The sequence below is a fragment of the Cryptomeria japonica genome, chromosome 2 (genome assembly GCF_030272615.1).
Source record: "Cryptomeria japonica chromosome 2, Sugi_1.0, whole genome shotgun sequence".
NCBI lineage: Eukaryota > Viridiplantae > Streptophyta > Pinopsida > Cupressales > Cupressaceae > Cryptomeria > Cryptomeria japonica.
The window spans coordinates 542988687-543016591 of NC_081406.1; the positions used below are offsets into that span (position 1 = coordinate 542988687).

At 36.7% G+C, this 27905-nt stretch overlaps 1 protein-coding gene across 3 annotated transcripts; it reads right to left on the reverse strand.

Moving 5' to 3' along the window:
* LOC131052341 (guanine nucleotide-binding protein subunit gamma 3) lies at nt 1–27547 on the reverse strand. Of its 3 annotated transcripts, XM_057986983.2 has the most exons (5): nt 26573–27539; nt 23382–23434; nt 23128–23172; nt 22960–23004; nt 1–416 (listed from the first exon to the last, which is right to left on the reverse strand). In XM_057986983.2, exons 1-5 carry the CDS (start codon nt 26744–26746, stop codon nt 191–193), a joined length of 543 nt encoding a protein of 180 aa, XP_057842966.1. In that variant the 5' UTR covers nt 26747–27539; the 3' UTR covers nt 1–190. The 3 variants fall into 3 exon arrangements, with proteins under 3 accessions (XP_057842966.1, XP_057842967.1, XP_057842968.1); XM_057986984.2 differs by lacking the exon at nt 22960–23004 and having other exon boundaries at nt 23049–23172; nt 26573–27547; XM_057986985.2 differs by lacking the exon at nt 22960–23004 and having other exon boundaries at nt 281–416; nt 23072–23172; nt 26573–27546.
* Nucleotides 27548–27905: the final 358 nt, after the last annotated feature.

Sequence of the window (27905 nt, forward strand, 5' to 3'; positions counted from 1 at the left end):
TCAAAATGTAGGCTGTAACTAATTATTCTCAAGCAATTTCTACAATATCAAAAATAAAATTATTTTCATTCCAAATGTTCCCAATGAAAGCATATAAACATCAAATACATTTGCCACCGATCAAAATTTTTATTTTTGAAGTTTACATAAGAAGAAACTGTCTCCAGAAACTTAATTTCATCACCATCCATCATAATGTTCTGCATGGATGGCAGCATTTAACACATCTGAAGCATCCCGTGCAGGAACATTTACAGCAAGATGAACTAGGAATTTTACACGGTGGTTTGCATGACAATTTCGGACAAGAGGGCCTCCAACTTTGGAAGAAGTTGCAAGAGCAGCAAGAAGTTTCTGGCTGATGTGATCGCTCCTTCGGACAACAGCAGCATGCTAATGTAGATTGACCTTTTATGCTGTAAGAAAAAACAAACATATAAATGCTTCTTGCAAAACATGACGAAAATGGGTGCAGCTCAGGGAAAGGGGGAAAAAAACATCCCTCCATTCCTCTCCCTCTTTCACTCACTGCCTGCTACAAGACTCTCTTTGGAACATGCAATCAAATCATATGGCACATCATTTCAATGAAATTACAAAGTTTGTTCACCTCACCTAAAGTGCAGTACACAAATCAGAGTAAAGCATTCAAAAAAGAAAAACAACATATGGTATTTGATTTAGAAAGGAACTATGCCAAAGTCTAGTGTATATCTTACAGAGGACCTTTAAAGAGAAGATTTTAAGGACTACTGAATCAAATTTTTCAAGCCTCTATCCTGTCACTGTTGAAAAATGAGAATCGGAATCTAGGACTGCAAAACAGGGTCCATAAAAGGCAACAAAAATGTACCAATTTTAAGATTCCTATTTCTCTGCCTACATGGAGAAGGGAATAAGTTTGCTACCCAGGTAGACTGATAGGTGGTTACATTAGCCTTCTGGGAAGTTTTCATTCAAGCTAAGAATTAAGAAGAGAATCTGAGAAAGTTATCAGCTAAGGGGAAAAAGTGAAAAGCATAATTTCCTTAAGTGGAAAAAAAAATCCAACTGAAATTTTCTACCCCTATACTAGTTTCAGGAAATAATACAATTCACAAATCATAATGTCGATTTTGGAAAATATATAATTCACCAGAATAAAGAAAAGTAAAGAACTAAAAATGTGACAAGTTTAAAATTGACTGCTAGACTCTCACCAAATAGCGAGAACTGAGAAGTACCCTTGTTAAGATGGTTAGCAGGTGTTAAGATATGCCTTGCAAGAAGTTTACAATCAAGTTATACATAAGAATACATGAATATCAAGCTTTGGAGGGGAAAAATGATAAATGCAATAAATAACATAGTTCCACAGAGTTTCTTGACAGGGGACAGGGGAACGCGGGGATGGGTTTCAGGGACAGGGGGACCAAGGGCCTAAATTTGGGAACAATGAGGGGACAGTGGGGGAGCGGCAATGGAGTGGTGGTGGGGGGGGTGTTGCTGATATAAAAATAGAGGTGAATTGAAATCTTCAAGGCAATATCTGCAACATAACATCTCTGTAAATATCCCATGGAAGGCCAACTAGTTTTCATGAAGTTAAAGGTTGCAATCAGTATGTAATGGCATGTGCCATATAGCAAGCAACCTGGTGGCATCCCCAGCAGAGGTGGCGGAAGTGGTAGTGCTGTGGCGGAATGTTTCCCCAAGTCCCTAAGTCTTGGAAAAGTTGGGTTTTTTTAGGGGCATGTGTCCCCATGGAACACTGATAAATAACAAATCCAAGAGATCCAAGTATCAGGGTAAAAATTTCTGTGTACTAGTAGCTTGATCAAATACACTATATTTCAATTGTCCACTTCAGCAAGATGCTAGAAATGAATTTCACCTGGAGAGGAATAGCAGACGAACATCCTCCATATGAAAAATCAATCCAAACCCATGCAAATATCTTCTAAAAACTATACCTTCAGGTATCAAATTACAAATGGTGGGTTTCACATTTTAGTCACAGCTAATTTACCTACCTAAGGCAACAGTTTATAGCTCCACTTGGAGCAATTTAGCTATCCCATGAGGCACGAGCCTATTAGTATTCAACAGGAGATTGAGTTAGAAATGAAGAAACCTTTTGATTTAAACAACCTGAATAGAGCACCAAAGACAATTTAAAACTCAGTCTCTATATGCATAAAGTAGTACCATAAATTAAGGGAAAACGGCAAAAGCTGGACGAATCTAAGAAACTAATCAAGAAACATTTGTATCCTATATATTATGAAGAGGAGTGCTATATAAGATAGCAATGATCTAATCAAAGGCATAGATATGTATGAAGTATACTACTGAATTTGGATGTAAACATTATAAATGATGGAGCATACATTACTACGATGCCTGCATGAAGTACCATGGAGAACTTTAAAAACATCTAAGAAGACCTGATTTCCAAGCGTAAATATATAGTGGGGCAAGACAGTCAACCTCTTCATACGCACAAATCAGAAAATTGGTTTCAAGCGGTAAATGGAAACGCAAACAGAATGCTAGTACTCTTACAAAGAAAAATAATTTGGGCATTTGATGTAGATGTTCATACTCATAAGAAATGTTGGAAGCTTCATCTGGAATTGCATCCCAGGAACTGCAATAAGGTTGTGCCCCTTCTTTGAAAGAAAGGAGACATGGAAAGCTCTAATGTGGATGATAAGATTTACTTTTACTTTCATACATAGAGAGGTACATTTGAGTAGAAAAGATGCCATGAATACAAGTGAACACACCAAACTCTTCCAAGAGTCGGATAAAGAAAAGAACACTGGACTCTTTTTCTAATTGCGCTTCACATACGAATCTGATTTCTAAGGAGTTGGTGCATAAGAATTGAGTTCATTGCGTATAATCATCCTTATCCATACTCGTTGGGTTAGGTAAGGCAAGGAGTAGAAATAAGTCACAAACAATGCAAAGTAAAATTTGGGAAAAATGTTGAATTCATTGAAGAGGTTGTGGTAGATGATGTGCCCCTTGATAGACGTGGGTGTAGTATTTGACAGTCTATTAATGTAGGAGAGAGATTTTACCTTCACGAGAACAGCCAATGAATACCATTTGATCAAGGATGGAGAAAGCTCTCCTTGGCAAGTGTTAATCAAACCAGGAAGTTGATTTTAAATTTTTTGGGAGATGAGATAATGAAATTGTTGAATATAAAGCTTATTCCACCATGTCTACTAACAAAGAACAAAAGAAAATAGAAGAGTTATTACTTCAAGAAAGTTTTCCAACCATGAAAATGCCACCAAAGAGAACAATAAAGCATGAGATTCAGTTGCTACTAGATTTCCCTCTTCCATTATTGGTCTCTATTGGCAATCACTTACAGAGGTAAATGGGGCAAAAAACAATCTCAAAACTTTGTTAGATTCAGGTGCAAATGATCCTCACACTTCTCCATGTAGTTCTTCTATTGTTATAGTTCCTACTTCCTAGAAGAAAAGTTATACAGAGATGAATCCAATAAGATAGCTATTAAAAATAGCTGCCCTTTCCTGCTGATTGATGACATGATGGGTGAGCTTCAACTTGCCAAGTGCTTCACAATGCTAGATTTGACATATGAGCATTAGAAGGTGAGAATAAAGGAGGCTATATGAAAAACTGCCTTTGAGTATATCATAGTGTCAAGAGTTGGTGAGTCTTGTCAACGACTCACATATTCAAGTCTGAGTCAGAATTAATGAACCTGCAACCTTGAGTCAGACTCGGCCAAATCTCTAACAGCCAAATCTTGCAAGTCCACCAAAACTCACTAGTTTTAGCAGACTCGCAAGTCTTGGCTGTCTCTGCAAAAAGCAGAAAATCAACTCAATTTATTTTGTAAGATAGGTTGTCATATATAATATTTTTTTATTGCCAAGTTTTTGCTGAGTTCAAGTCTCAACACTATGGCTTATATAAATGGTTTGTGCAAGGCTCATACTCCTTTCATGAGATTGGTTAATGAAATATAGAGACCATTTGTAGATTCTTGTGACATTGCATACCTAGATGACATAGAAGTGTTTACATAGATGGAAAATTTGCCTCAACTTACAAGTCATCTGGCAAAATGCACCAAGTCTCAGCTGACTACTTGCCAAGTCTTGTAAAAAACTCATTAGGTCGTATAAAAAATTGTCTTAAAATGAAGGCATATTTTATTGGTAAAATTGCTCAACACTAGTCTACTTGGCACATATGGTTGGAACAAGAAAGTTGAAAAGTGATCCAACAAATTTGGAGGCTACTATCAACACCTCAGTTATGAGCTTTCTAGGGATTGCCAATACATGAGGAAATCCATAGCATCGTCCTCCACAGTAGTAGCACCTTTGCATTCCATAATTACAAGTTGTCAATCCTTTATCTGGTGTGAAAATCAACATCATGCATTTGAAGAATTAAAGCATAAAATTAGCAATGCATCAGTTCCAACACTACCTAACTTGCAGGTACCATTTGAGGTGCAAACCAATGCAAGTAATTATGCTGTGGGGGGATCTTTATTACAAGACAATAAGCCATTATGCTATCATTTGAAAATAATCAGGGCAGTTATATTATTGTACATGCAACAAAGAATTATATGCACCTGTGGTTGAAAAATGCAAATATTGTTTAATGGAGAAAGAAACCATTTTTCGCACAGATCAACAAGCACTCCAATATTTGGAAGCACAATATAGATTGTAGAAAGAAAGACATAACAAATGGATGGATATCTTGTAACACTTTTATTTGCTTATCAATTATAAATGAGCTGTGACTGAGAAGTTGGTTGATATGTAGTCGAGATTCTCGACCACCTCTACTTTCAACTTTGAGCACATTGACTCAACTTAAACCATTTGTCCATAAAGTATATGATAAAGAGCATGGGAACAATACAGACTTTTGAGAGATTGATCAGCTTGTGAATGGAGAGTAGGGTGCAGATTTGAGCATAAAGAAGACCATCATCTCCACGAGTATGTTCTAATAGTTGGCAAAGTTTTGTGTTTGAAAAGATAGAGGAATTCAACTAATGAGAGAGGTACCAAACTTCAAAAGTTGCTGATCAATTTGGTGTAGCAAAGAATTTGGCATATTTGCAGAGGTATGGGAAAGGATCAAAATTGCAAGATGGATCATAAAGAGGTGTATTCTATGTAGCACAAGCCAGACAAGCAATAGAAAGTTCAGGTTGCATAATCCACTGATAGTTTTTTATAAACCAATGGATAACATTTCCATGAATTTTGAAGGAGGCTTTTCCATGTCAAAATAAAAGGCATAATAATTTGAAATTTCATATCATTGTAGACCAGTTTATGCAAAATGTGTACATGCAAAAGAATTTTTAAGGACCTCTTGTGACCTTTTTCACACATCACCCCATTGAGAATGGGGACCCTCCCTTTTCCCTGCTTTCTAGGGTTTTTGTTAGAGCCTTGTGACATTCTAGCATCAGTATTGCCAAGTTTGGCAGTTTTGAATGGTCTGAATTTTGAAAGTCATGAGTCAGTTTGTGCAAGCCATGGTTAGAACCAAAGTTCCCAGACTCGGACTTGGCTCAGACTCAGCAAGGCCGACTCGACTCGTGACTCAGCAAAATTTAAAAAACCCTTGAAATTTAGAAATTTTTAACAATTTAAAACTTGTTTCATGCACCCATTATTGAATAAAGCTTAAAGACACTATAACATCGTCAAATAGAAGCTAATTTGATCACATACATAAACATACATCCATCACATATGTAGAAATGTAAATTGTAGCTGAAGGAAATAGAAAACATAGATATATAGAGTTATAAATGTTGTCAAATGTATATAAAATCCATGACATAAAATGTTCCCAAACATATATGTAACCGTAAACAAAAACAAGTCTATGGCTAAGGCTCTAGCTCATCCTCAGCCTCAGCCTCAGCCTCAGAGTAGTCTGTCTGCCTCCTACAAAGGCGTCTAAGGTAGGTCTTAGATGACTGAGTAGCCATAGTCTCCGCCTGTGAGGTGCCACAATGATCAACATCAATTGTGCCTATGCCAAATCGTGCTCTATCCTCCTCCTCTGCCATAGCCACAGCCTCAGCCTCTTTGTCTGCCATGTGTGACATGCCGCGACGCAAGTCCGTGTCACAAGTTGTCAAAACTCACCGAGCTTGGCTCGACACGCCAACTCGGCAAACTTGCCTAACTCGCAACGAGTTTTGATACTCTGGTTAGAACAGAGTCTAGACACCGTTAGAATGCCCAGAAAGTCTGAAGGACGAAAATTGCAATTGATTTGGGTCAATTTGGACAACTTTCTATTTTTGGAAAGTTTTGTTTTTTGCTTTTTCCTATTTTTTAGGAAGTTTCATTTTTGGCATTTTGAGCACGATCCCCGAAGTGGCTATTTTTAGAAATTTTTTCCTATTTTTTAGGGAACCTTGCTTCTTCTATTTTGGGATCTAGGGTTTGCACTATCGACTCTGAATTACACTGGAAATGATCAACAAATTCCTTTGAAATTCAAGTTTTGTTCGAAAAAGCCAAATTCCTAAATTTTAGGGATCATGAGAAATTCAAGGGATGATTGAAGTATGGTTTTCAAATTTCGAGGCAATCCGAGGAGTATTGTTCAAGTTATGAAGATTCAAAGTTTTGATCTAATGGTGCGTGGATTTCTTGAAGTCTGCCCTCCTTGGTTCTTGAAATTCATGAAGTCCGCCTTGGAGGTGATAGCAATGGGTCATGAAGTTGAGAAAGTCCACCCTTGTCTAAGTGAAAGGTGCCTAAGATGATCCAACTCCGCCCTCACCATGGTGCAAGGAAATGATAAAGTCTGCCCAAGGGTATGAAGCAATGTGGCATGAAGTAAAGTTCGCCCTCCTAGGATCATGAATGTGACAAAGTCCGCCCTATCAAGAGGTTGAGTGCACAAACACAAGGAAGTCCTCCCTCCTTGGTCACATAAAGAACAAAGCCCGCCTTCATGAAGCTTAAGATTAGTAAAGTCCGCCATGAGTTTTGGTGCACAAAGTTGGTAAAGTTCGCCCACTATGCATTGAGTGGTACATGAAATGAGCAAAGTCTGCCCTAGGAGGACGACATATGAAGTGCACACTGGATGTGAAGTTCGCTCAAATGAAGAAGAATGACATGTTAGAAAGAAAAGAACCAAGGAAATCCGCTTTGAGGAGAGAGAAATTTGGTTAAGGTTAATGTGCACACATCTCTCCAAGTCCACCTTAAAGATTAAGTCTAAGTGCATGACTTCTAGGAAGTACACCCAGCATTATGTTAGATGGTGCACAAGTTGTGCAAAGTCCGCCCTACCTCTGATTGCAAATGGAAACAAGTTAAGACAAGTCCACCCAAGTAAAGAGAATAAGATCAGTCAAAGATACTTTGCCAATTTGGAGGAAAAGAGAGTGATGTCAGCAAGATTTGAAGATGAAGTTTGAACTAGGACAGAAATAGAAGTTTTTTTGAAAGGAGAATATTGCAGATTTGGTTCGAATTATGAACTGAAAACTGAATTAGAAACTTGCATTTGTGAAACAAGATGAAGGATTCGAACTTGATAGAGATGACAAGTCAACTGAAGACCAAATTAGAAACATTCTTTGCAGATTCGAAGGACTGAGGATGAAATAGAAACAAATTTTAAGATGATTTCTGAGTTTCTAATTAAGAATTCGAACTCTTATACAAATACCCAGTGCATTCCTCATTTATTCATTTGAAGTTTGAACTTTTTGAGCAAGTTGAGAGCAATTAAGAGAGGTTTTCTGCAGGTGAAGGACATTTTGTGAGAATTTTTAAGAGTTTTTGCAAGTTGGAAGTGATTTCAAGAAAGATTTCAAGTATAAGTCTGAGATTTTCAACCATTTTTCACAAGTTTGCACACAGATTTTGGAAGAACCTTGACTGTTTGGAAGGCAAATTCATTAATTTTCTGAGATTAACATCTGATTTTTCATCCTCCAAGCAGCTTCTGTTCTCTTCTTCTCATTCTTCCGAAGGTGAAAATGAGTTTTGTGGGCAGAGTATTGGGTTTTGGACCCGATTTTTCTTCAAAGTTTTAAAGAGAAACAACAAATATAGCAGATTTCCCTTCTTTTCTTTCTCACTTTCTGCCTTTCAAACAAGTTAGAATGAATTTAATTGAGTTTTCTTGGACTTGGATTTTCCCTAAATTCTGATTTTGAAGTTAAAATCAGACTGTAAACTCCTTAAGTTTGATGATTTTCAGGGGTTTTCATTAAGACTTTCAGAATATCAAAGTATTTGAAAACCTTATTTTAAGGCTAAGTGTTGGAAAGGGAGTGAAAATCATGACACTTAGCTATCAAACCCCAAAATTACACTTAAATACAGACCCTAACTTAAGTTTATTTGTTTCTTTTGCAGATTTGGATGACCTTCGAGGTTGGAACATCACGCAGAATGAAGTTTCAAGTTGACAAAGATTCCCCTCCGGAATCAAAAATGAACTCTAAGTGGAAACAAGTAGGAGACACGAACTTGGGACACATCAACCTCCGAGAGTTTAAGAAGAGAATGCATGGCACAGACACTCCACGCATACCTCTTCCACAAATATCATTAAAGGATTATGAGGACATGAAGATGACTTTCAGAGAAGCCAAAGGATGGACTTTTGATGCCTCAAAGCATGCTGACATACTCATTGAGAACCTATTATCAGCACATGACTCCACCTCTTCCTTATTGAGCAGAATTCAAGACAGTTGAAGCTTGGGAAGATATTAAGAATATTCAGAGTAGGATAATTCCATGTCTGAAGATAATCAAAGGGCTTTCTCAACAGGATCTTATAGACGGAAAAGTCATCCAGCCCGGTGACATATATGATTTCAGCACTTAGTATTTTGCTTTGATTACTAGGGTTGAATCTTTGAGAAAATCTAAGGCTAAGTGTTCAGAGATTGAAAAGAGCATTAGGAGTATCCAGGAAAAAGTCTTCTTTGTGGCAGCTGAGATATTGCAGCAGGATGAGGTGCAAGAGAAGCATCTGCGCGCAGAGAATGTGAGGGCCAAAGTTCAAGGAAACTTCTTCAAAGTTTCAGGGCCAATTCTCAAGGAAGATCTCACCAAGATTTCAAGTTTCATTCGTATTGATGAGAATTTCTTAGCACAGGCAGCTGACTGGGAGAACACTCTCGCCACATGTACTGATGGCATGGACATGGTTGATTTCCAAATTGGCATCTTGCCACATGTCACCATGGAGGAGGTTCGGCCACTTGTGTCTAGATACATTGAATTTGTAGCATCCCAGAAAGGAAACTAGATGGTCACTTCACCAAGATTAGCAGCTATGCCAATTGTCCTCTTTTCTCTTGTTGAAATTAATTGGGTTTTCGGAAACCCTAATTAGGATTTTGATCTTTTAATTTGAGCCCTTGATCGCTGTTCGATCTTGGCCATTCCAATTTATGGACTCCTATATAAGGTTGCCTCCTCTCATTTGGAGAGTGTGAGGTTTTTGAAATATTGTTGCAAGAAGGTCATTTTCAGATAATATATTACTTGTGTGCTTTTTCTTAAGGTTTTGTAATCTCTATTATTTGAGTGATTAGCAAGGTTTTCAATTTCTTCAACATCTTAGTTAGATTTTATTTCATGTTGTTAGATTGAATGAAGGATTTGATAAGTATTGATTCATGGTATATCTCCGCTCATACTTTTGATAAATAGATGATTTTTATTCATTGTGCAAAGTTAGTCTGAGCTTTCCATTTTGTGTATGCTTAAACTTCCGATCATAAGCACATTCCTTGAAGATTGCATCCACTTTGTATAGTTGTCTTAAGTGAGGTGAAGCAAAGTGTGGTTTATTGAGTTCACCAAATCAATACCGTCTCTTGAGTTCATAGGAGTAGAGTGGACTTCTAAACCCTTATCCTTTTTATCCTTTTTTTGAAAGTCTTAACCCGAAAATCAAAAAAAAAAAGAGAGTAGAGCATCAATCGATAGACCCGTCTAAATCCCAAAGTTGTGAACAATTCAAGCGTAAGTCCCTTTGTGTATTACCAGCATATCACAACGCCCATTGAGCTTATCCACGCGTCTCAACCTGACAAAAGAAACCTTGGAATCGCCATATGATCTTCTAGCAATCTTAGCATACGTGGTGATTTTGTTCAAGAGAGGATAAATTATCTTTGGGTACTTTATTCTAATGTTCGGTATATGATAAAACGTACACCAACAGGACCATGACGCGGCAAATTTGGGTTCACTTTAAATTGCCTAGTTCTATTGTTTTAGATAGAATTGCAAGAACTACATTTTATCCACGGACAGATAGCTAGACCAAATTAGTCTTTAAGCAGCTCTTTAGTCTTTAAGCAGCTCTTGAGAAGGTGAAACAGAATCATACCAAGATTTGGTATGAAAATTTGGCATGCATTCAGAACTTATACATTAGGGAAGTTCATAGTTTTGTGAACAAGTCCCTTTCTGAAATATGTTCTGGTTAATTGCCTCTTTGATCCACTTGAAAATGTGATGGGACAGTAAACAAGAAAGTACGAAAAATTTTATTTGGAAATACACAGCTGTAGAAAGGCAAATTTGTTTTTAAGCGCCAGGGAAGTTGAAGGAAACTTAAGCTAAGCATAAGGGAAGGCGTGATCAGCATAGAACTGAGCACAACTTCAAGGTAAGGGGCAAGGTATGGCTTTACTGAGGCAATGTGAGACTATAAAGCTAAGCTAAGAATCTTAAGCCACTCAAGCATGGTCCATTTGAGATTGTTGAGCAAGTGGAAATTAATGCAGTCAGATTTAACCTTCCTCCTTACATGAAGATATATTCAATTGTCAACATTGGGAACTTGATTCTTTTTGCGCATTTTACACTAAATGTTAAAGAAGAAAGACAATTGCTATCTTCCACTGAAGACTTTGTGTCAAATGCTCAAGAAGAGCCACACAAAGTTTTAGTGTAGGTTTTTATTTTCCTATTATCTAAGTTTTTCCTACACTCTAGTTAATCTTGCCTAGGATTAATAAAGCAAGTATTCGTGTGAGTGGTGTGAGGTGTCGGCATCTTCCATGGGAGTTACACTTGCCTTTTTTTAGGCTATTTGGTGTTTTCTTCTCGTTGGTTGTATTTACCACCTCCTCACTCTCATTTGATCTATATATACTGACTCTCCTAGCTTGTATCATTATCCATCACTTTGCATCTTATAGCTCCATGTTATTATGCTTTCCTAATGCTATTTTGCTTCTTGAGAATTTGCATTACTCTCTTAGAGACTAGCTCTATAATGCTATTTTGATTTCTGTAGTCATTTATATTTACAGTTTTATAGTTGCTATTTCTCACAATAGATCTTGAGTTATCATTTGTCTTGCAGATTCTAACACAAAGATGATTTATAGAAAAAGGTAAGGACAATAAAGAGGGGAGGGCAAGAAAATTGGCAAATATGCAGGAGGAATTTTGAAGCAAGAGCAAGTGGTATTCAAAAGAAAAAATCAGATAATTGTTTCTTCCTCTTACAAGTCCTAAAATTTTTGGGGACCAGAAGCCTCCCATCTGGGGAGCTGTGATCCAAATTGAATTGTAAAGAATGTCATAGTTCTGGTCGATTAAGGTAATCAAATCAACGTCATAGTTTTAAGTAATTATAAACATGCTCACACTCACATGATAGGAACAGGACAAAGAAAGTACAAAAGCTAAACAGAGTTGAGGAAGCAAATGCATAAACAATTGAGGATGATCCTAACATCTTGGAGCCTATGGTAGAGGTGTAAAACCAATTTAAAGTGGCATATTTGCAAGAGCCAAATTGGATAATATATTTAGGAAATGACAAAATCATTCAATACATACAGGATTAGAATGGCTCATTCAGCACATACCAAATTCAACCCATATGATCAAAAGGAAAAAACCAAGCACGCAAATGGAAGCTAGAACACTTCACCTTTTGTCTGTTTATACTGCATTTGGCGTTTCTATCTGATTCAATTGCTCACGTTCTTGTACGCATATGCCCCATTGGAGTCATGTAATATTCATTTTGGAGTTGTAAGACGTATGTGCAACTAACTAAGGTAGTATAGCATGTTGTTTACGCAAGTTTTCTTCTCAAGACACACTAACAGAGGACTGCAGAAATGCTACATAAGTCCCACAGTGTTCTTGGAGGCTCTATTGGAGCAGCTATTGAAATAAGAAGGTAAAACCCCTGCTCTTCTAGATTTTTCTCACATTGGGTTTTTCCAGGGTAAACTCTTGTATTGATACTCCATTTGTATTTGTTGTATCAGTCCTTAACTTAATTCAAAATCATTTTATTCAACTACTTCAAAAGTTCCACAAATTAAGGCATCACAATTCTAAAGATATTTTTGTTTTTAAGAAAAGTACTTAAGGGACAGCAAGCTAAATCTGGTGTATCAAATTTCTAGCATGTTAAGATTTATATTACTGGGTTAGGAATGGAATATCTATCCTAATTATATCAAGCTGTCACTTGACCATTTGTATAATAAAACATTCTATAAATTTTCACCTAAGCAATAAAAAAAAATTGTTGCCACATCTTTCTCAACAAAATGGACAGAAAATTTGCTTTCTTAAGATGATAGCAGGTGTTAGCCAGCATTTGCATCTGACTCAAGATCTTATCTTCATAGACAAATATTTATTGGGGCATGCTGAATATTCTTGTTTTTTGTGAATTCAATTATAGAATTGAATGACTTGCAATCTCCCTCTAGCAAACCAAGCAGTTGGAGATGAATTCAATTAGGAAACTAGGTAAGTGTTGATGTGTCTTTTGTACACGACCAAACACAGAATAAAATACCAAGGTATCTTATCCTCTCTTGAACAAAGTTTCCCCGACTGCTGAAGATCTCGCCGAAGGATCAATCGGAGCAACTCCAAGATTCTGATATGTAGGGTCTCTACGTGTGGATAAGCTCTTGCGGTATGATGTGATTTTGCTGGAATCACAAGGGGACTTACATTTGATGACCCGAGCGTCTGATTTACTTTGGATATCACTGGAACGTGGGTCTTTACATGATCCTTGATTTTTTTTAAAGGGAAAAAAGGATAAGGGTTGGAGAGGAATCTAATTCTAACACTAAGAATATAGGAGCAATGGATGACCTTTGATGAAACTCTAACTAAGTCTTGCTTTGACATGCTATGATCATCTCCACAAGGTTAGTGCGGTCTTCTAAGGATAGCTTTATGATGTTCAGATCACCACTACAAGCATAGACACCGTCAAGTTGATGCATATCAATGAAGAAGCGATAATTGATGTTAAGCTTAAGTTGAATGATTCCAGTTGACTATGCAAGGCAAGTTTGCAATCAACAAACCGCTAGTAGTATGGATATACAAATTTCACCACTGATCGTACAAATTTCTTCCATTCATCTAATAACATGAAATTAAATTTGAGAAGTATAGAGACCATGCAAATTGTAGAATCGACACATAGAATTCACCATTCCTTCAATGAAGTTTACATGTCTTTTGCAACAATGTCTTGACAACAATCTTTGCCTTCTCTTTCTACTCTACTTTAAAATGCTATCTACTATTGAGCTACTAATTATTGACTATCTCTCTTTTGCTAACTCCTAACTATTAACCTTTACAAATGAAGAGCCAGGGCTTTATATAGAGAGCCCTTTACAAATTGATGGCTCTGATTGACTTAGAATCAATGGCTAGGATTACAAGATAGAAACCCTAATTAGGGTTTGTTACAACAAACTTCCTTAGCCAATGAGAAAATTACATTCAATGAGTGTGGACCAATAGGAAGCAGGGAAAGGTACACCGAAGTTTGTGCCATCACTGTTGAGTTAGGTACACTGAATCTGGACATGTTGAGGTGGACCAATTTGGCTAGAGGAAAAGTGACTGGGATGCCACCTTATTTGATGTTTGTGTTTGGTTGGTCTTCTTCTGTCCTTGGTGTACTTGATGGATGATGTACCTCCTTGACTCCTATGTGCTTGATGAAGCCGCCTCACGGTCAAGTCACTCCTTCTCTGGTAGCATGTGGTTCCTTTGCATGGCAGAATGAAGGTTTTGAAGATAGCTTGCAAATCCTCAAACACTTGTAGCCTTCCAACGCTTTAGAAGCACCTTGAGTCCTCCTCTATGCATTTGGAATGTCTTTGATGATGATGGGACTGGAATAGGTCATCCTTGTCCTAACCTGACCCTCTTCCATCTGCAAAACAAACCAAAAGATGATTAAGAACACATGATATATTTATCCTCGTCATAGTACATTTTACCTTAAATCATTAACAAAAAGGGATCAAAATGGAATTTGCTTTAGGATCCTCCCCAAGGACAGGCCCTATAAGAATTTCGCTCTAGACCCTTTGGAAGGGTCAGGAGCGATTTTTGTTATTTTGCTCAATTTAGACCTCATTTCATCATTTCATAATCCTAGGCCTAGCCTTCAAACCTCTTCTCATCATGATCTCAAAATTAGCCCTTTGCCTAGCTCAAACAGGGTGAAAAATAGGAGTTTCAAAGGATTTCGCTCTGGACCCTTTGGAAGGGTCAGGAGCGATTTCATGATTAAGACACAATTCCATCCCTTCCTTGCTCCAAATTGCTTCTCAAGGTAAGTATACATTAATCTTTGCTCCACCAATGCTTAGGAATTCACATTTTGGCCTTCATCATGAGCAAATTAGGTGATTTTGAGAATTTCGCTTTGGACCCTCTGGAAGGGTCAGGACGAAATCCAAGATTTGCTTGTTTTCCTTCACCTAGATTCATTCTTCATACCTTGCTTTCCTTTGAATCTCAACTTTGGATCCCCCTCTCACGAAGGCAACACTTGTTTGAACTCAAATGGCTTGAAAGGAGAAATTCGCTCAAAACTATGGCCAGGGACAGGACCTATTTAGGATTTCACTCTGGACCCTTTGGAAGGGTCAAGAGCGAAATTCAAGATTTAACTCAAAAACCTTCATTTTTGGTGATCAAAAGCCATTCAAAGGCATGCCTAGGGGTATCTCCAAGCTCATTTCACCTTGGTCAATGTTTATCTTGACACAAAATTGGAAGAAAAAAGAGATTTTGGGAATTTCGCTCTGGACCCTTTGGAAGGGTCAGGAGCAAAATTCACATTCTAGGCTTGACTCTTCATCTCTTGAACTCCAATCTCCATTGCAAAGTCAATATAAACCAATCCACCTTCAACCACGCCATAGAAACTAAGGATTTGACCTTATCAAAGGGAAAAATAGGTGTTTTCAAGAATTTCACTTTGGACCCTTTGGAAGGGTCAGGAGCGAAATTCATGATTTAGGACAAAATCCTTCACTCCTTCACTTCTAATCACTTCCTAAGGCAAAAACATGTCAATCCACTTCCAAATATGCCCAAGGAACTAAGATGTTGGTCTAAACAGGGAAGAAAATGAGGTTTATGGAGAATTTCGCTCTGGACCCTTTGGAAGGGTCAGGAGCGAAATTCCCAATCTTGGACAAAATCCTCGCTTTTCAATGCTTTCATTCACTTCCTAAGGCAAGAACATGCCCATTTACCACTACTATGTCCAAGGAACAAAGCTTTAAGTCTAAACAAGGAAGAAAATAGTGTTTATGGGGAATTTCGCTCTGGACCCTTTGGAAGGGTCAAGAGCGAAATTTCCATTCTAGGTTGATTTCTCACTTCTTCCATTCAATTTACCTTCAAATTTGATCAAACTCACCTCTCCTCACCACAATCAAGTCCATTTGCTATCCACTTAGCTCAAAACAAGGTCTTTTCAACATCTTAGGCAAAATAGGGGGTCAAATTGAGGATTTCGCTCTGGACCCTTTGGAAGGGTCAGGAGCGAAATTCCTATCTTGAGTTTATTTTCACTATTCCATCGCCTCAATTCACCTTTCAAAGGTAAGAACGCATCAAAGTCCTTCCAACCATGGCTTAGAAATCCAAAACTTGGCCATAACAAGGAAGAAAATAAAGGTTATGTGAATTTCGCTCTAGACCCTTTGGAAGGGTCAAGAGCGAAATTCTTCCTTGAGCTCATTCCACACCTCCTTCCTCCTTTCCTTGCCTTGGATATAACTTCTCAAGACTTCTCCTATCATCATCAAGTCAACTTGCTCTCAAAGTGACGTTTATTTCAAGGTCTTAGTGAGGAAATAAGGTCATTCAAGAATTTCGCTCTGGACCCTTCGGAAGGATCAAGAGCGAAATTCACATTTAGGCTCAAATCTTGACTTCATTTCCCACATTTCCTTATCCAAACAAGTGCTTTGCTTTCAAAAATGCATGGGACAAGGATTAGTTCATAGGTTTGGGCAAGGTAGAATGCCTTGTGAAGGAATTCGCTCTAGACCCTTTGGAAGGGTCAGGAGCGAAATTGCTCTTCTAGGCTCAAATTGACTTCTCTTCCACTTGGCTTTGCCTTAGACTCAACCCTTGATCCCTTTCCTTGCCATAAATGTCCTTGGTGAAGAAATAGGTATTTTAAGGAATTTCGCTCTGGACCCTTTGGAAGGGTCAGGAGCTTGAAAAAATTTCGCACTGGACCCTTTGGAAGGGTCAGGAGCGAAAATTGCAATTATGCTCAAATTCCTTACTTTTCATCACTTCACTTTGTTTCACACCTCAATACTCTCTCAACTACGCCATAAGGACAAGGTTTATGAGGCAAATTAAGACCAGGAAGGGAGATATTAGGAAATTCGCTCTAGATCCTTTGGAAGGGTCAGGAGCAAAATTGAAATTCGCTTTGGATCCTTTGAAAGGGTCAGGAACGAAATTGAAATTCGCTCTGGACCCTTTGGAAGGGTCAAGAGCGAAATTTGTCTTTAGTCTCTCCGTCAAGATCCATATATGGAATATAACATTTAAGTATAAGTGACATTTCTTATGCTTTAAGTTATATTCCATATATATTGTCAAGATGTTTGAGAGTGGTTTCGGACCTCCAGGAGTTATAATGCAAAATCTAGTTTTTGGAGGATTCTTCAATTTTCCAGACTTAGTCAAATTTCAGGATCAGGATGACATTCCAGACTCCTTAAGGAGAATTCGCTTTGTCCTTGATGTAAGGGATGGGACCTAGGAGGACATTATGCATTCAACCAAGGTTTGACTTAACAACTTGAAGTGCAACCAGATAGTACACAAAAAACACCCTAGGAATGATCTAAATAACCCCTAATTACTGAATTGACCTAACCTCTTGAGGAGATCCACCTGACTCAATCCCTTTTACTTAAGCAAAGCCTGCTATCTTAGTGATCCCTTTGGCAACACTCAAAATGCAAAGGCTAATAGACAAGAACCTAAAAGACCTAGAAAAACAAACCCCAGAAAGCAAAAAGTAGGGGTCCCCATTTACAATGGGGCGATGTGTGAATACGTCACAACAGTAAGATATCAGGAAGGCTCTTTGGTTAAAGCTTAAAAGAGCAATCATTGATAAAGAAGCATGAAATTGTCACAAACAATTTCTGCATATAACTGAGCTGAATATGATACAAAAACAAAGAAAGAATTGCACAGTTTACCAGGGCAATTATGTAGTGAGGCAACTACAAGACTCTTGCCAGGTTGGATACATTCTATGGTTGCTCTGACTCTTTCAGTAATCTAGTTATCAAGTTCAATGTTGCAGTTCTTAGAGAGACCCAGATCTAAACATCTCTGAATACTCTCAAAGTCTTGATCCCTGCTTTTATTCCCAGATATAAATCAAAACGATTGCCCTGGTTTATTCATTTGCAGACATTAATAATTATTAGTTAGTCAAACTTCTATAAATACCATGAAGCTCAACGTTTCTCATACAGTCTCAGAGGGCCTGTCTGTAGAAGAACTATTATTAATTTATTATGCTCGACAACTTATGACATAACACTATGGTGAAAAGGGGCAAATTTTATGTTTAGTGCCATCTTTACAAAAATAAGTGTTGCCTTTGTTCCAGCTATGATTTCTTCTTTCAAAGCTCAAGAGTTTGACATTAGGTAAGAACTCCCATTTTGGAGATAGAGAATAGTAAATTGGTAGGTTTACACGGCTCTGCTCCTTGAGTTCTACAAATTTGGGTAAAGTACTACTAGTACAGAAATATTCTCTGTGTGAAGAGGCCTTATCTATAGAATCTTTGGGAGGGCAAACTAATGCAGGTATTATTAAATTCCTTAAGATCTATATTAGGAACAGACGTGAAGGTTGGTGAGAGATTACTCTTTAGAATAATGTTGCATATAAAGTTATTATGAAGGTGCTTGCCAAAAGATTGGGATGCAATTGCCAGAATTGTAACAAATGAATAAGCATTGTTTGTTTAAGGTAAATTCATTCCAGAGAACCTTAAATCTGCTTAGGAAACCATCGAACAAGCCAATATTCAAGTACGCCCAGTTACCTCTTTTGTAGTCAATTGTTGCTTGTCAAGTTTTTATATAGATGTTTCATTTGTGCGTCCATAGGGTTATCATCCTAAAGGTCTACAAGTGTTGGTCACAATTCATAGTCATGAGTATAGGGATGTCACAAGGGCACACAAACGTGTTTTGGTTTGATCACCAATGCAAAAGGGGCTTTTTGTTAGTGTGGGTTCGAGGAGTTGCCTTTGACAATAGTCCTTGGTTTGTTTAGGCTTCATGTAAGGTTCTAGCCCCTTAATAAATCATATGACTTAGGATTGTTGCATAAGAAGTCCAAAGTTCCACCACATGTGTGAGAAATCCAAAGTTTCCTTGCAATTGCAAAATAGTGTGAGAAGTTGAAAGTTTCCCCACACGCACCAAAAGTCAAAAGGTGTTTGATAAAAGATCAATCTCTGATTCAACTATTAAGCATCAAAGCTCCATTCATGCTATGATACCACTTGGTGAGATACAAGGCTTAGACTACTACACTATGAAAAATATAAAAATTGTATGCAAATATGAAATTAAGTTGTCTTAACATGGAATTACCATGTAAAGATTCAACCTCTTAGATGTTTAAATCAACCACATTAACATACTTAAAGACAACCACCTTCAATGAACTTCAAGCAACAATAAAAGGAAGATAATATCACCATAAGTTAGCAGCAATAAAGAAGTACAAATCAGCAACATAAGAATGCAAGAAACTCCAAAAGATCATCTCACAACACAAAATTTATGTGCACAAACCTTTTCGGGGAAAAAATCCACCAAGAGAGGCCACACATGTATTATCTTCAAATGCGAAATTGCAATACATTCACTTCTTCTATCTCTTCTTGAGATTTTCCTTACATCTCAAACTCCCTCAAGTACCTACAAACAAAAGTTTCTTACTTACTAATTTTCTTTCTACTTGCTACCATCTTATGCACATCTTAAATAGTGTTTGCATCCTCGAAATGAGATATTCAAGTTGGTTTCAGATCCCAACAACCCTCCTTGGAAATCTACAAGCTTGCTTAACATAGGCCAACGTAGGTTGCAACCAAATTACTAACCTACTCCATTTGGTCACTTAGTTTGTTGTTATTTCCAATGTGAAAAAAGACATTTAATACCCATCCCAAAATTGATTTCAAGTATCGAAAAAACCTCATGGGAAGTTGAGCGCCCAAAACCACTATAACAACCAATATGCTCTACCCTAGTACACAATAACTAGTTTCCAATAAATAATATTTACTACCTCCTAATAAATAAAAGTCACTGCTCCAATAAAACATTGATGATAAAAAATAATTACCATTGTCAGTGAAACCTTCATCCCTTATGACTGATCTATAGGCATAATTGGGAGTAATTAAATACATAAGATTTGATGGCACCTTAACCCTAACAAAAGTTACCCCACATGCACGAGGAGTCCAAAGTTCTCTTGCAATTGCAAAATTGCACCAGAAGTCCAAAGTTCGCCTCACAAGTACTAGAACTCCAGAGCTCCCCCACAGTTGCGAAAGTTCAACTATATGTATTTGGTAGGGTTTTCATTTACATTTTCACATAAGAACAAAATGTATTTTGTATTGATTTTGAATGGATTTCTCAGGTATCTATCAGTCTTCTGCTACATTTTATAAGTAATTTAAGGCATGGTATAGAACCAATTCTATTGGTGTTGGAAATAAGCCAAACCCGGACCGACGATGGACTGGTCCAAGAGAGGCCAGTAGCTCAGTGGTAGAGCACTCCAGCAGCGTATGGAAGGTCCTAGGTTCGAGTCCTAGCTGGTCCATGTCTCAACATGGTATCAGAGCCAGGTCCAGGCTAGGAGCCCCAAGCACACGAGAGGTGTGGCTTAAGGAGGGGTGTTGGTGTTGGAAATAAGCCACACCCGGACCAACGATGGACTGGTCCAAGAGGGGCCAGTAGCTCAGTGTTAGAGCACTCCAGCAGCGTATGGAAGGTCCTAGGTTCGAGTCCTAGCTGGTCCATGTCTCAACAAATTCAAGCTATGAAAGCTTGTCAAAGGCACCTATTTTGTTGGCATAGCTCCTCAAGGGAATTGCAGTCCCATTTAAAATTAGATTTATTTGAATTCATGACCTTGTGGAAAAGGTTATTATGTGATTTCTGAGGATCTAAAATGTGTTCTATATTGTGCTGTGGTTTTATAGAACATGATACTTTGTTTTCTTCTCTGGTTGCAGGGGTTTGATCTATGTGTTTGCGTGTTGACATTGGCATGAATAGTTGACAAGAGAGAATATAAACAAGGAGGATAAGTGAAGTGTATGCTAATTAAAATACCCTGGAGTTGTAGCTGCATACAACGAATGTTAAAACATGAAGAAAGAGGCAATTACAAAGATTGTTGAAACAATGAGCAGCTCGTGGACAAAGACATTCTAGAAATTATGGGAATTTATATGAATTTTGGAAATTACTATGGGCAAAAAATTTCTGCAAAGTGTTGATTTTTCACAAGAACGTTATCTTCAAACTTGCTCGATTTGGATCAAATTTGACAGTCAAAGTCAAATCATTATTATTTCTTTAATAAGGCCTTGTAATTTCAAAATCAAGACATATGACTCTTAGCCTTCCTATGGTTTTGTCTTATATGGTGATTTTGGAGGGACATCCTTTTGACTTCTAATTTTCACAAAAATCTATATATGTATCAATGTTCAACTTGTAATGGAGTTGGAAACCAAAGATATTTGATTTTCATACAATATTTCAATTTCTTTTGTGTTCTTTCCTGTTTGGTGTTGGTTTTCCAATCAACAAGTCTTGTCATCTTCTACTTTTCATATGAAATTCAATGAGTATGTGATAAATTTGAAGGGCATTTCACATCACTAAGAATTTACTGATGGTAAGTTCTTTTGAGTGGTCAACCTGAATACTTCAGTACAGCTTTAATATGAGATACTGTCTTGCACTACAGTTGTGGGAGTTGTTCATTCAACCTATCCCTGGAATAAGGTGGTTGTGGATTATACCTTTCACTATTCACATTTTCTCTCCTCAAAGGATTGCACCTTCTTGTGTGTTGGCTGCTATTCTTTGGGTCAAGCAAAAGAATGGCTTTATATCAAAGTTGTCTGCTCACTGAATGATTCTTGAGGAACAAACAGGTTCATGCTTTCTCTTTCTCTCTCTCACCCTTTATGTTGCATATTTTTTATTACATCAGTTAGATTAGGTTTAGTCTAGATTTTAGTTTTGTACAAATTGATAGACTTATGTGAATTGCAAATCTGAAACTTTATGTTACATAGCAATTAACGAATCAAGTTTCATTAAAATGCATGCTTTTCTTTATATGTGAGGGGTTGTTAATAGCTGCAATATCTACTCCTTGGGACTGTATGTAGTATGTACACAGGGGCAGCCAGTAAGCAAGTCACGAGACATAAACAGCAAATAATTAGTGATTTTTCATTAAGGCTCTGCTGCAGCCCCTTGAATGGTTCAACCAAACCATTCACCTACCAAGTTATTAAGAACCTTTCAACCCACAAACGCATATAGAAGACTCTTGGGGTTAACACCTTCCAAATAGGGGAAAAAAATTTGTTCCAACTTGTAAGCATGTCAAAACACACTTCAACAGGTAGTTTCCAGTAGAGGTGTAAAGCTGCAAAGAGAAAAAACTAAATACTGATTCTCAACACTTTTAAATCTGCTCTTCCTAAGGGAAGATTTCTTTATAGTTTATACAGGGAAAAAGGATAACAGCATAGGGATATTGACTTGTCAAAACACACTTCAACAGGTAATTTCCAGTAGAGGTATAAAGCTACAAAGGGAAAAACCAAAACTGATTCTCAAAAAATTTCAATCTGCTTTTCCTAAGGGGGGATCGCTTTATACAGGAAAAAGGGATAACAGCATAGGGATATTGACTTTAAAAAAGTTCCTCAATGAACCCAAAAATTACGTGTTCTATTGGCTGGTCCGACATCCAATTGTGCTTACCAACAAAGCCCATTTTTTACTCCATGAGCTAATTTTTTTGAAGCTTATGCCCATCCGATATTTGCATGCATTTGACTATTCACTGATTATATTTGTATAAGCTTATGTCTAGTCTGACATCCCTCAAGTTTTTTCAATTAAAAGTCTCTTTTCTAATTAAATTCTGAAACTATGTAATTTTAATTTTGTGTAGCTTTCTGCCAAGTTTTGGTTGGATGGCAAGCTGAATCTTACTATTTGGCTTGCCAAATCATTAACAAGTCAGAGTAATGTGAGTCCTAGAGCTGCAACTTTTATGATAAGTATACATGCATGTTGTACACAGAAAATTCCCTACAAAATAATGAAAATGCAATCACAGATGGGGATTATGATCATTGGGAAGTGGATGCACATTATCCAAAATCCAAAAAAATAAAAAGAATAAAAACTATAGAAATAAAGCAAAGCATGGCAGCAACAACATATGAGAAGATATGCTAGAACATTTATCTAAAACTCATAGAATATGTTCAGTAGATGGGATCCAAAAGAATTACTCTATAATCTTCAAGCTGCAAAATGACTTCCGAACTTGCTCATTCCTGTTCACAAAGAAAGGACACCATCGATATCATATACAACTTACAAGAGAAAAAGAGCTATGCATACATTTGTCTGTAAATACTTCAGCTTTAGCAAAAGGTTCCCAAGTTGAAGGGTCATACGACTGAAGTAAAGGATCTGGGTGTGTATGAATAAATTCCTCAACCCTGCCAAAATAAAGAATTGTGTTTTTTATGAACAATCAAATCATGACATGAATGTGAAGATCTATTGAACTTTATTAAAAGCTATATAAATAGTTCTTTTAGACATGAATGAAGTTTTTAATAAACAGCTTTCTCAACAATCACCTCAAAATGAATCAAGAATAGAAAGAGGAAAATTTCAATAATGAAAACAAATATACCCAACTTACTCTTTGCAGCATCTGGAAGCTGGGGGAAGACCTTCAAGTGACCTCAACTCTTCCTGTTTTAAACAACGTTAATTTTGTTATATGAACCTGTTCAGCCTTTTTTGTGAATAAACTACCCCTGACAGCATTCCTTCTTTCATGAAATCCTTAAAAGATTTAGCCAGCATTCAAATCCTATATTAAATACTAGTTCAATCAGACATACTTTTATGGACAATACACTTGAATACAACAATTATGTCTCCAAAGTCAAAATTACTTATAACTGGCATCGCAGCGTAGTCTACTCACAAAAACTTGATATTACATAAATGATAACTCTGGGTACCGTGTCCTGACTCCTGACAACATGCTCCTTGGTGTCATGTATTTGCCAATAATCAACTTTGGGTGTGCAACAGGACATTTTAATGACTATTGTTTGATCACAAATAAAGACTCATCCTCTGAACAACAGTTAGATGACCATATATTTGTATACAATAGAAATTCTCTAGCAACCAAACAAGAACATCTACTTTGTTATCTTTCTTACAACAGGAAAAGAAATAGAAAACAAGAAAACAATAAGGAAACCATAATTGATATTCAGAAGCATATTACCACCTAGGAAAAGTAAAGGTAAGAAAAGAGGGATGGTAATCACATAATGAAGATAGAAATTGGGAAGAAAGACAAAAATGAACATACGTCCAGAATGGTCTCTTGATTCCTATATGTAAGTGTAGTGAATGAATCATTCCTAATCCGAATGATTTCTTGAAAACATTGTAAAAATAGGTCATTATATCAATAAAACAAAAAATACAGACAAGACTTGGAAAGTCATGTATAATAGGATAACCTGTAACTCTGAGATCGGAAAAATAAAAAGGGTCTCATGATTCTCATCATAATCAATTGTTATGAAATAACTTGCACAAAGAATAATATAATAGGGCAGATACTTGATAATAATATGCCACTTCAAGGGGGCAACCTCCAAATAATTAGATAATAATATAAGAATTCAATATTTGATGATATCATGGTCTGGGAGAAACATCTCAACCTTATTTATCATCTCGACTATGTAGGGACACATACCCTCATATATCCTTAGGAATATAAGATATGAGAATCATAACATCAACCCTTATCCAAATACTCTTCATTGCTTCAATACCTATAAAGCAAGCATTTCTCTGCTTAGAATCTATGCTTAGAAGGCCTTATGCATTATGCATATAGGTTGCAGGGCAAACATGAAAGTTGTCATCATTTTGATTGTCCTGGGAAGCAAAAGCAGCTAAGGTATCCAATAAAAAATGATTGATCACAGAATCCCGATATGATTAGAACTCACTTCTACATACAGAATGTAATTTGTAAGAATTAGATTTGAATTTGCAAAAACTGTAGTTGGATCCTTACAATACAGATAGTAAGATCCAGTTATCATTGTATTCTCAATTTAACTCTCCATTTCAAGGATCCGTCTCCTAAAGGGAATTTAAGCATCAATTGCGAAAGGAATGATCAGCAGAAGATAATTCTTTGAGCTTAAGTGAAAATACCTTATCATTGCTTATCTTAATTGCTCTGGATTGATGTTAAACGTCTTCAGTTTCCTACAAAATAATCATCTTATGCATGTTTCTTGTAAACTTTTTTAAAACGTAGTCATGAATTAAGAATTCGAAAAAAAAATGACATTAAATTGTTTTTAGCAGAAAGAATTAAAACCCTGAGGGTTTTATGAAACTCTTAGGCTTCATCCAAATCTTAATTTTGTCTAAAATTATAACTGTATCATATAATAAAATATGAACACAATTCAAATCTTTTTCAGTATTTATTCCAAAAACATTTAAAGTCCTCCAGAAAAATTATACTTTAGCCATGCAAACATAATACAAGATATAAAGCACCACGTTCTATTAATATCAAAACCACTTGAAAGTTGAAACGGTTGTGCTACTAGATACCTTGAGTCCGCGACAATGTGATGATCCAAAAATACATTGCATAAAATCTTCTCTGCAACAATAGTTGCATTTTATTTCAAAATTAAAGACATGTTTTTTACACAAGAGACCATAGCAATTAAAAATTCAAATTGGCAAATGAATCACAACAATAATTCAAAATTACGCCTGTAAAAGTTAAAAGTATTTAGAATTTTATTTTTATCCTACACAAACGTAGAAAGAACCACAATAGTGTGATCTCAATGAGGAATGCATGTAAAATATTTTACTACGAGTAAGGACGGTATTGAAGAAACTAACTCTAATAAACTACTATGTTGAGAAATATTATGCGTAACATAACATACAAAAGAGAAGCCAAACGGAAACTCAATGGAATTGCTCATTTCAGACATTTCTATCAGGTGAGACAAAGAACAAGTCTCAAATTAAGATCACTGATACCATCTACGAATGCTGACATATAACAATATACCAGTGCATCCAAGAAGAGATTCTATTTTGCAACTGAATTCTATCATATCTCTAGGTGTTTGGAAATCAGAATGTTAAAGATGCTAGATGGAATGAATCGTCTCATTTACCAAATCCATTTGTCAATTGAAGCTTTCCAAAAGATCTCTTCCAAGGGCATCTCCAAACCACAATCTCAAACCTGGTGGGCAAGGTGGGCTGAGTCTCATTTATGAATTCCATTTTTAAATCACAACCAGCGAGATTCAAGAATAGAAACACGAGCACCATAACCAACATCCATCAAGACCGTGAACAGTACAACTAAAGTAAACCAGAACTATAACCATCTTCTAAGATTTAGACCTACTAAGCTTGCATGATTATCTTATGCAAATGCTGTGGCGGAAAAAAGTGGATGTTTTAAATAGTACATCAAGCTTTGGTAGAAAATATTGAATTTGAAAACCATACCAAGAACAATAAAGGAGTTCTCTCTCAACTAAGAACACTGAATTTAAGCATATTCCTGAAATCAGATTAACAACAAAACAGAAACCCCAGGTGCAAAAATATTCAAAATATTGCATTAGATTGAATAGAGAATGAAGGATTAAAAATGGGGTTGAATGTGGCATGTAGGACAGGTACTTTTGTTGTAATATGAAGTACAAATAGTTAGGATGTAATATAAAAGACAAATGAAAACTAAAATGACAAAGCTAATTACAGCATGAGAAAGATATAGCAAGTAGTACAGATACTTACTTCTAACAATGAAATTTCTTGGTCCAAATGTTTCAATTCTGCCTGTTTTCTGTACTTTCCATGAATATCAGGATGCCGAGGTGGGGTTTTGGGCTTGGGTAAAGGCAAGGGCTGTCCCGTTCTAGATGTAGAAGCTATCTCCACATCACCACCCCTCTCTCCTCCTGCCTGCATTCTCTTCTACTGTACTGTTATACAAATAAACCTCTGTATCCAACTCAAAAAGAAAAGGTTTACAAAGGAGCCCTGAAACTTATCATATAACAGCAATTCCAGACTCCAAAAAATTTGCCGAGGCTATATTTAAACCAGTTTTGACTGGATTCTGCAATCAGTTATGGGCGCTACTGTACAGAACGTACTGGCATGCCACGGTAGCCCAAGCAAAAATTAAAAATCCTGACAAGGACATGTCCCTGCCAGAATGGCAGAATTCCCAGACAAGTGGGCGGCAGTCAAGTCAGTCTGTAATGCCTGCTACATGATTCTGCGCGTGGGTGAGTTGGTGTTCAATAAAAGAAGTGAAAAACAGAGATATTTTTCCACTTGAGTAAGCTAATTTTTCAAATGGGCTCAATACCCACCTGAAAAACACCTGAGATTTTGCAATTTTGAAGCTCAATCATGAGCCTTTTAGGTCAATGAGGCAGACCCAGTATATATATATATTAGAGGCTGGATATGGTTTTATATAGTGAAGTCAGTGAATGCAGAGAAAAAAGACAGAGATACCATAAATGTGATTCAGTGGGGGTGTTGTCTAGCATGGATCCTCGTGAAGTTGTGACAGACATATTATTCTAATTTATATGTCCACAGGTTGCGAGAATCTTGCTTCTATTCTACACCGTAGGGGATTCCCCCTTGCCTTTCTCTCATTTTGCGAGGACGTACACACGAGTGCCATCCGTGTGCACTTTGGGAAGTGAACTTTTTAACATCTACCGATTTCTAATTGCTGACTTGTCGTTTGCCGGGTACAAAATGAATTGTTTTTTTAAAAGCCTTCATGTAGGAAGGAGCACATGACACGGAGTTTTAAAATTTTTCTGTCTTTTTCTTTTTTTTGGTTCTACTAGGTTAAATTTTTTATTATTATTACTATTTAAGTTAAAGAGTTCAATTATGATGTCTAGCATCTTCATTCAAGGACATCTTGGTTCATTGAGTTTTTCATCTGTTTAATAGTAATTATAAACCCATCTTTCTTTAGTAAAATTCAAAACAAGCATTCAATAAGTATTGATTGATCTATTGGCCCCATCTATATCTAGTTGTCTATAATATATATATATATATATATATATATATATATATATATTTTTATTTTTTT

Excerpts from the sequence above, each read along its gene's own strand:
- LOC131052341 (XM_057986983.2), bottom strand. The coding sequence starts at position 26,746 with ATGCAGGCAGGAGGAGAGAGGGGTGGTGATGTGGAGATAGCTTCTACA. Across the intron at positions 23,173-23,381 it reads GCTTCCAGATGCTGCAAAGA|GGTTGAGGAATTTATTCATA; the intron begins GTAAGTTGGGTA and ends TTATTTTGGCAG. Across the intron at positions 417-22,959 it reads TGCAGCTTGAAGATTATAGA|CATAAAAGGTCAATCTACAT; the intron begins GTAATTCTTTTG and ends TTTTTCTTACAG.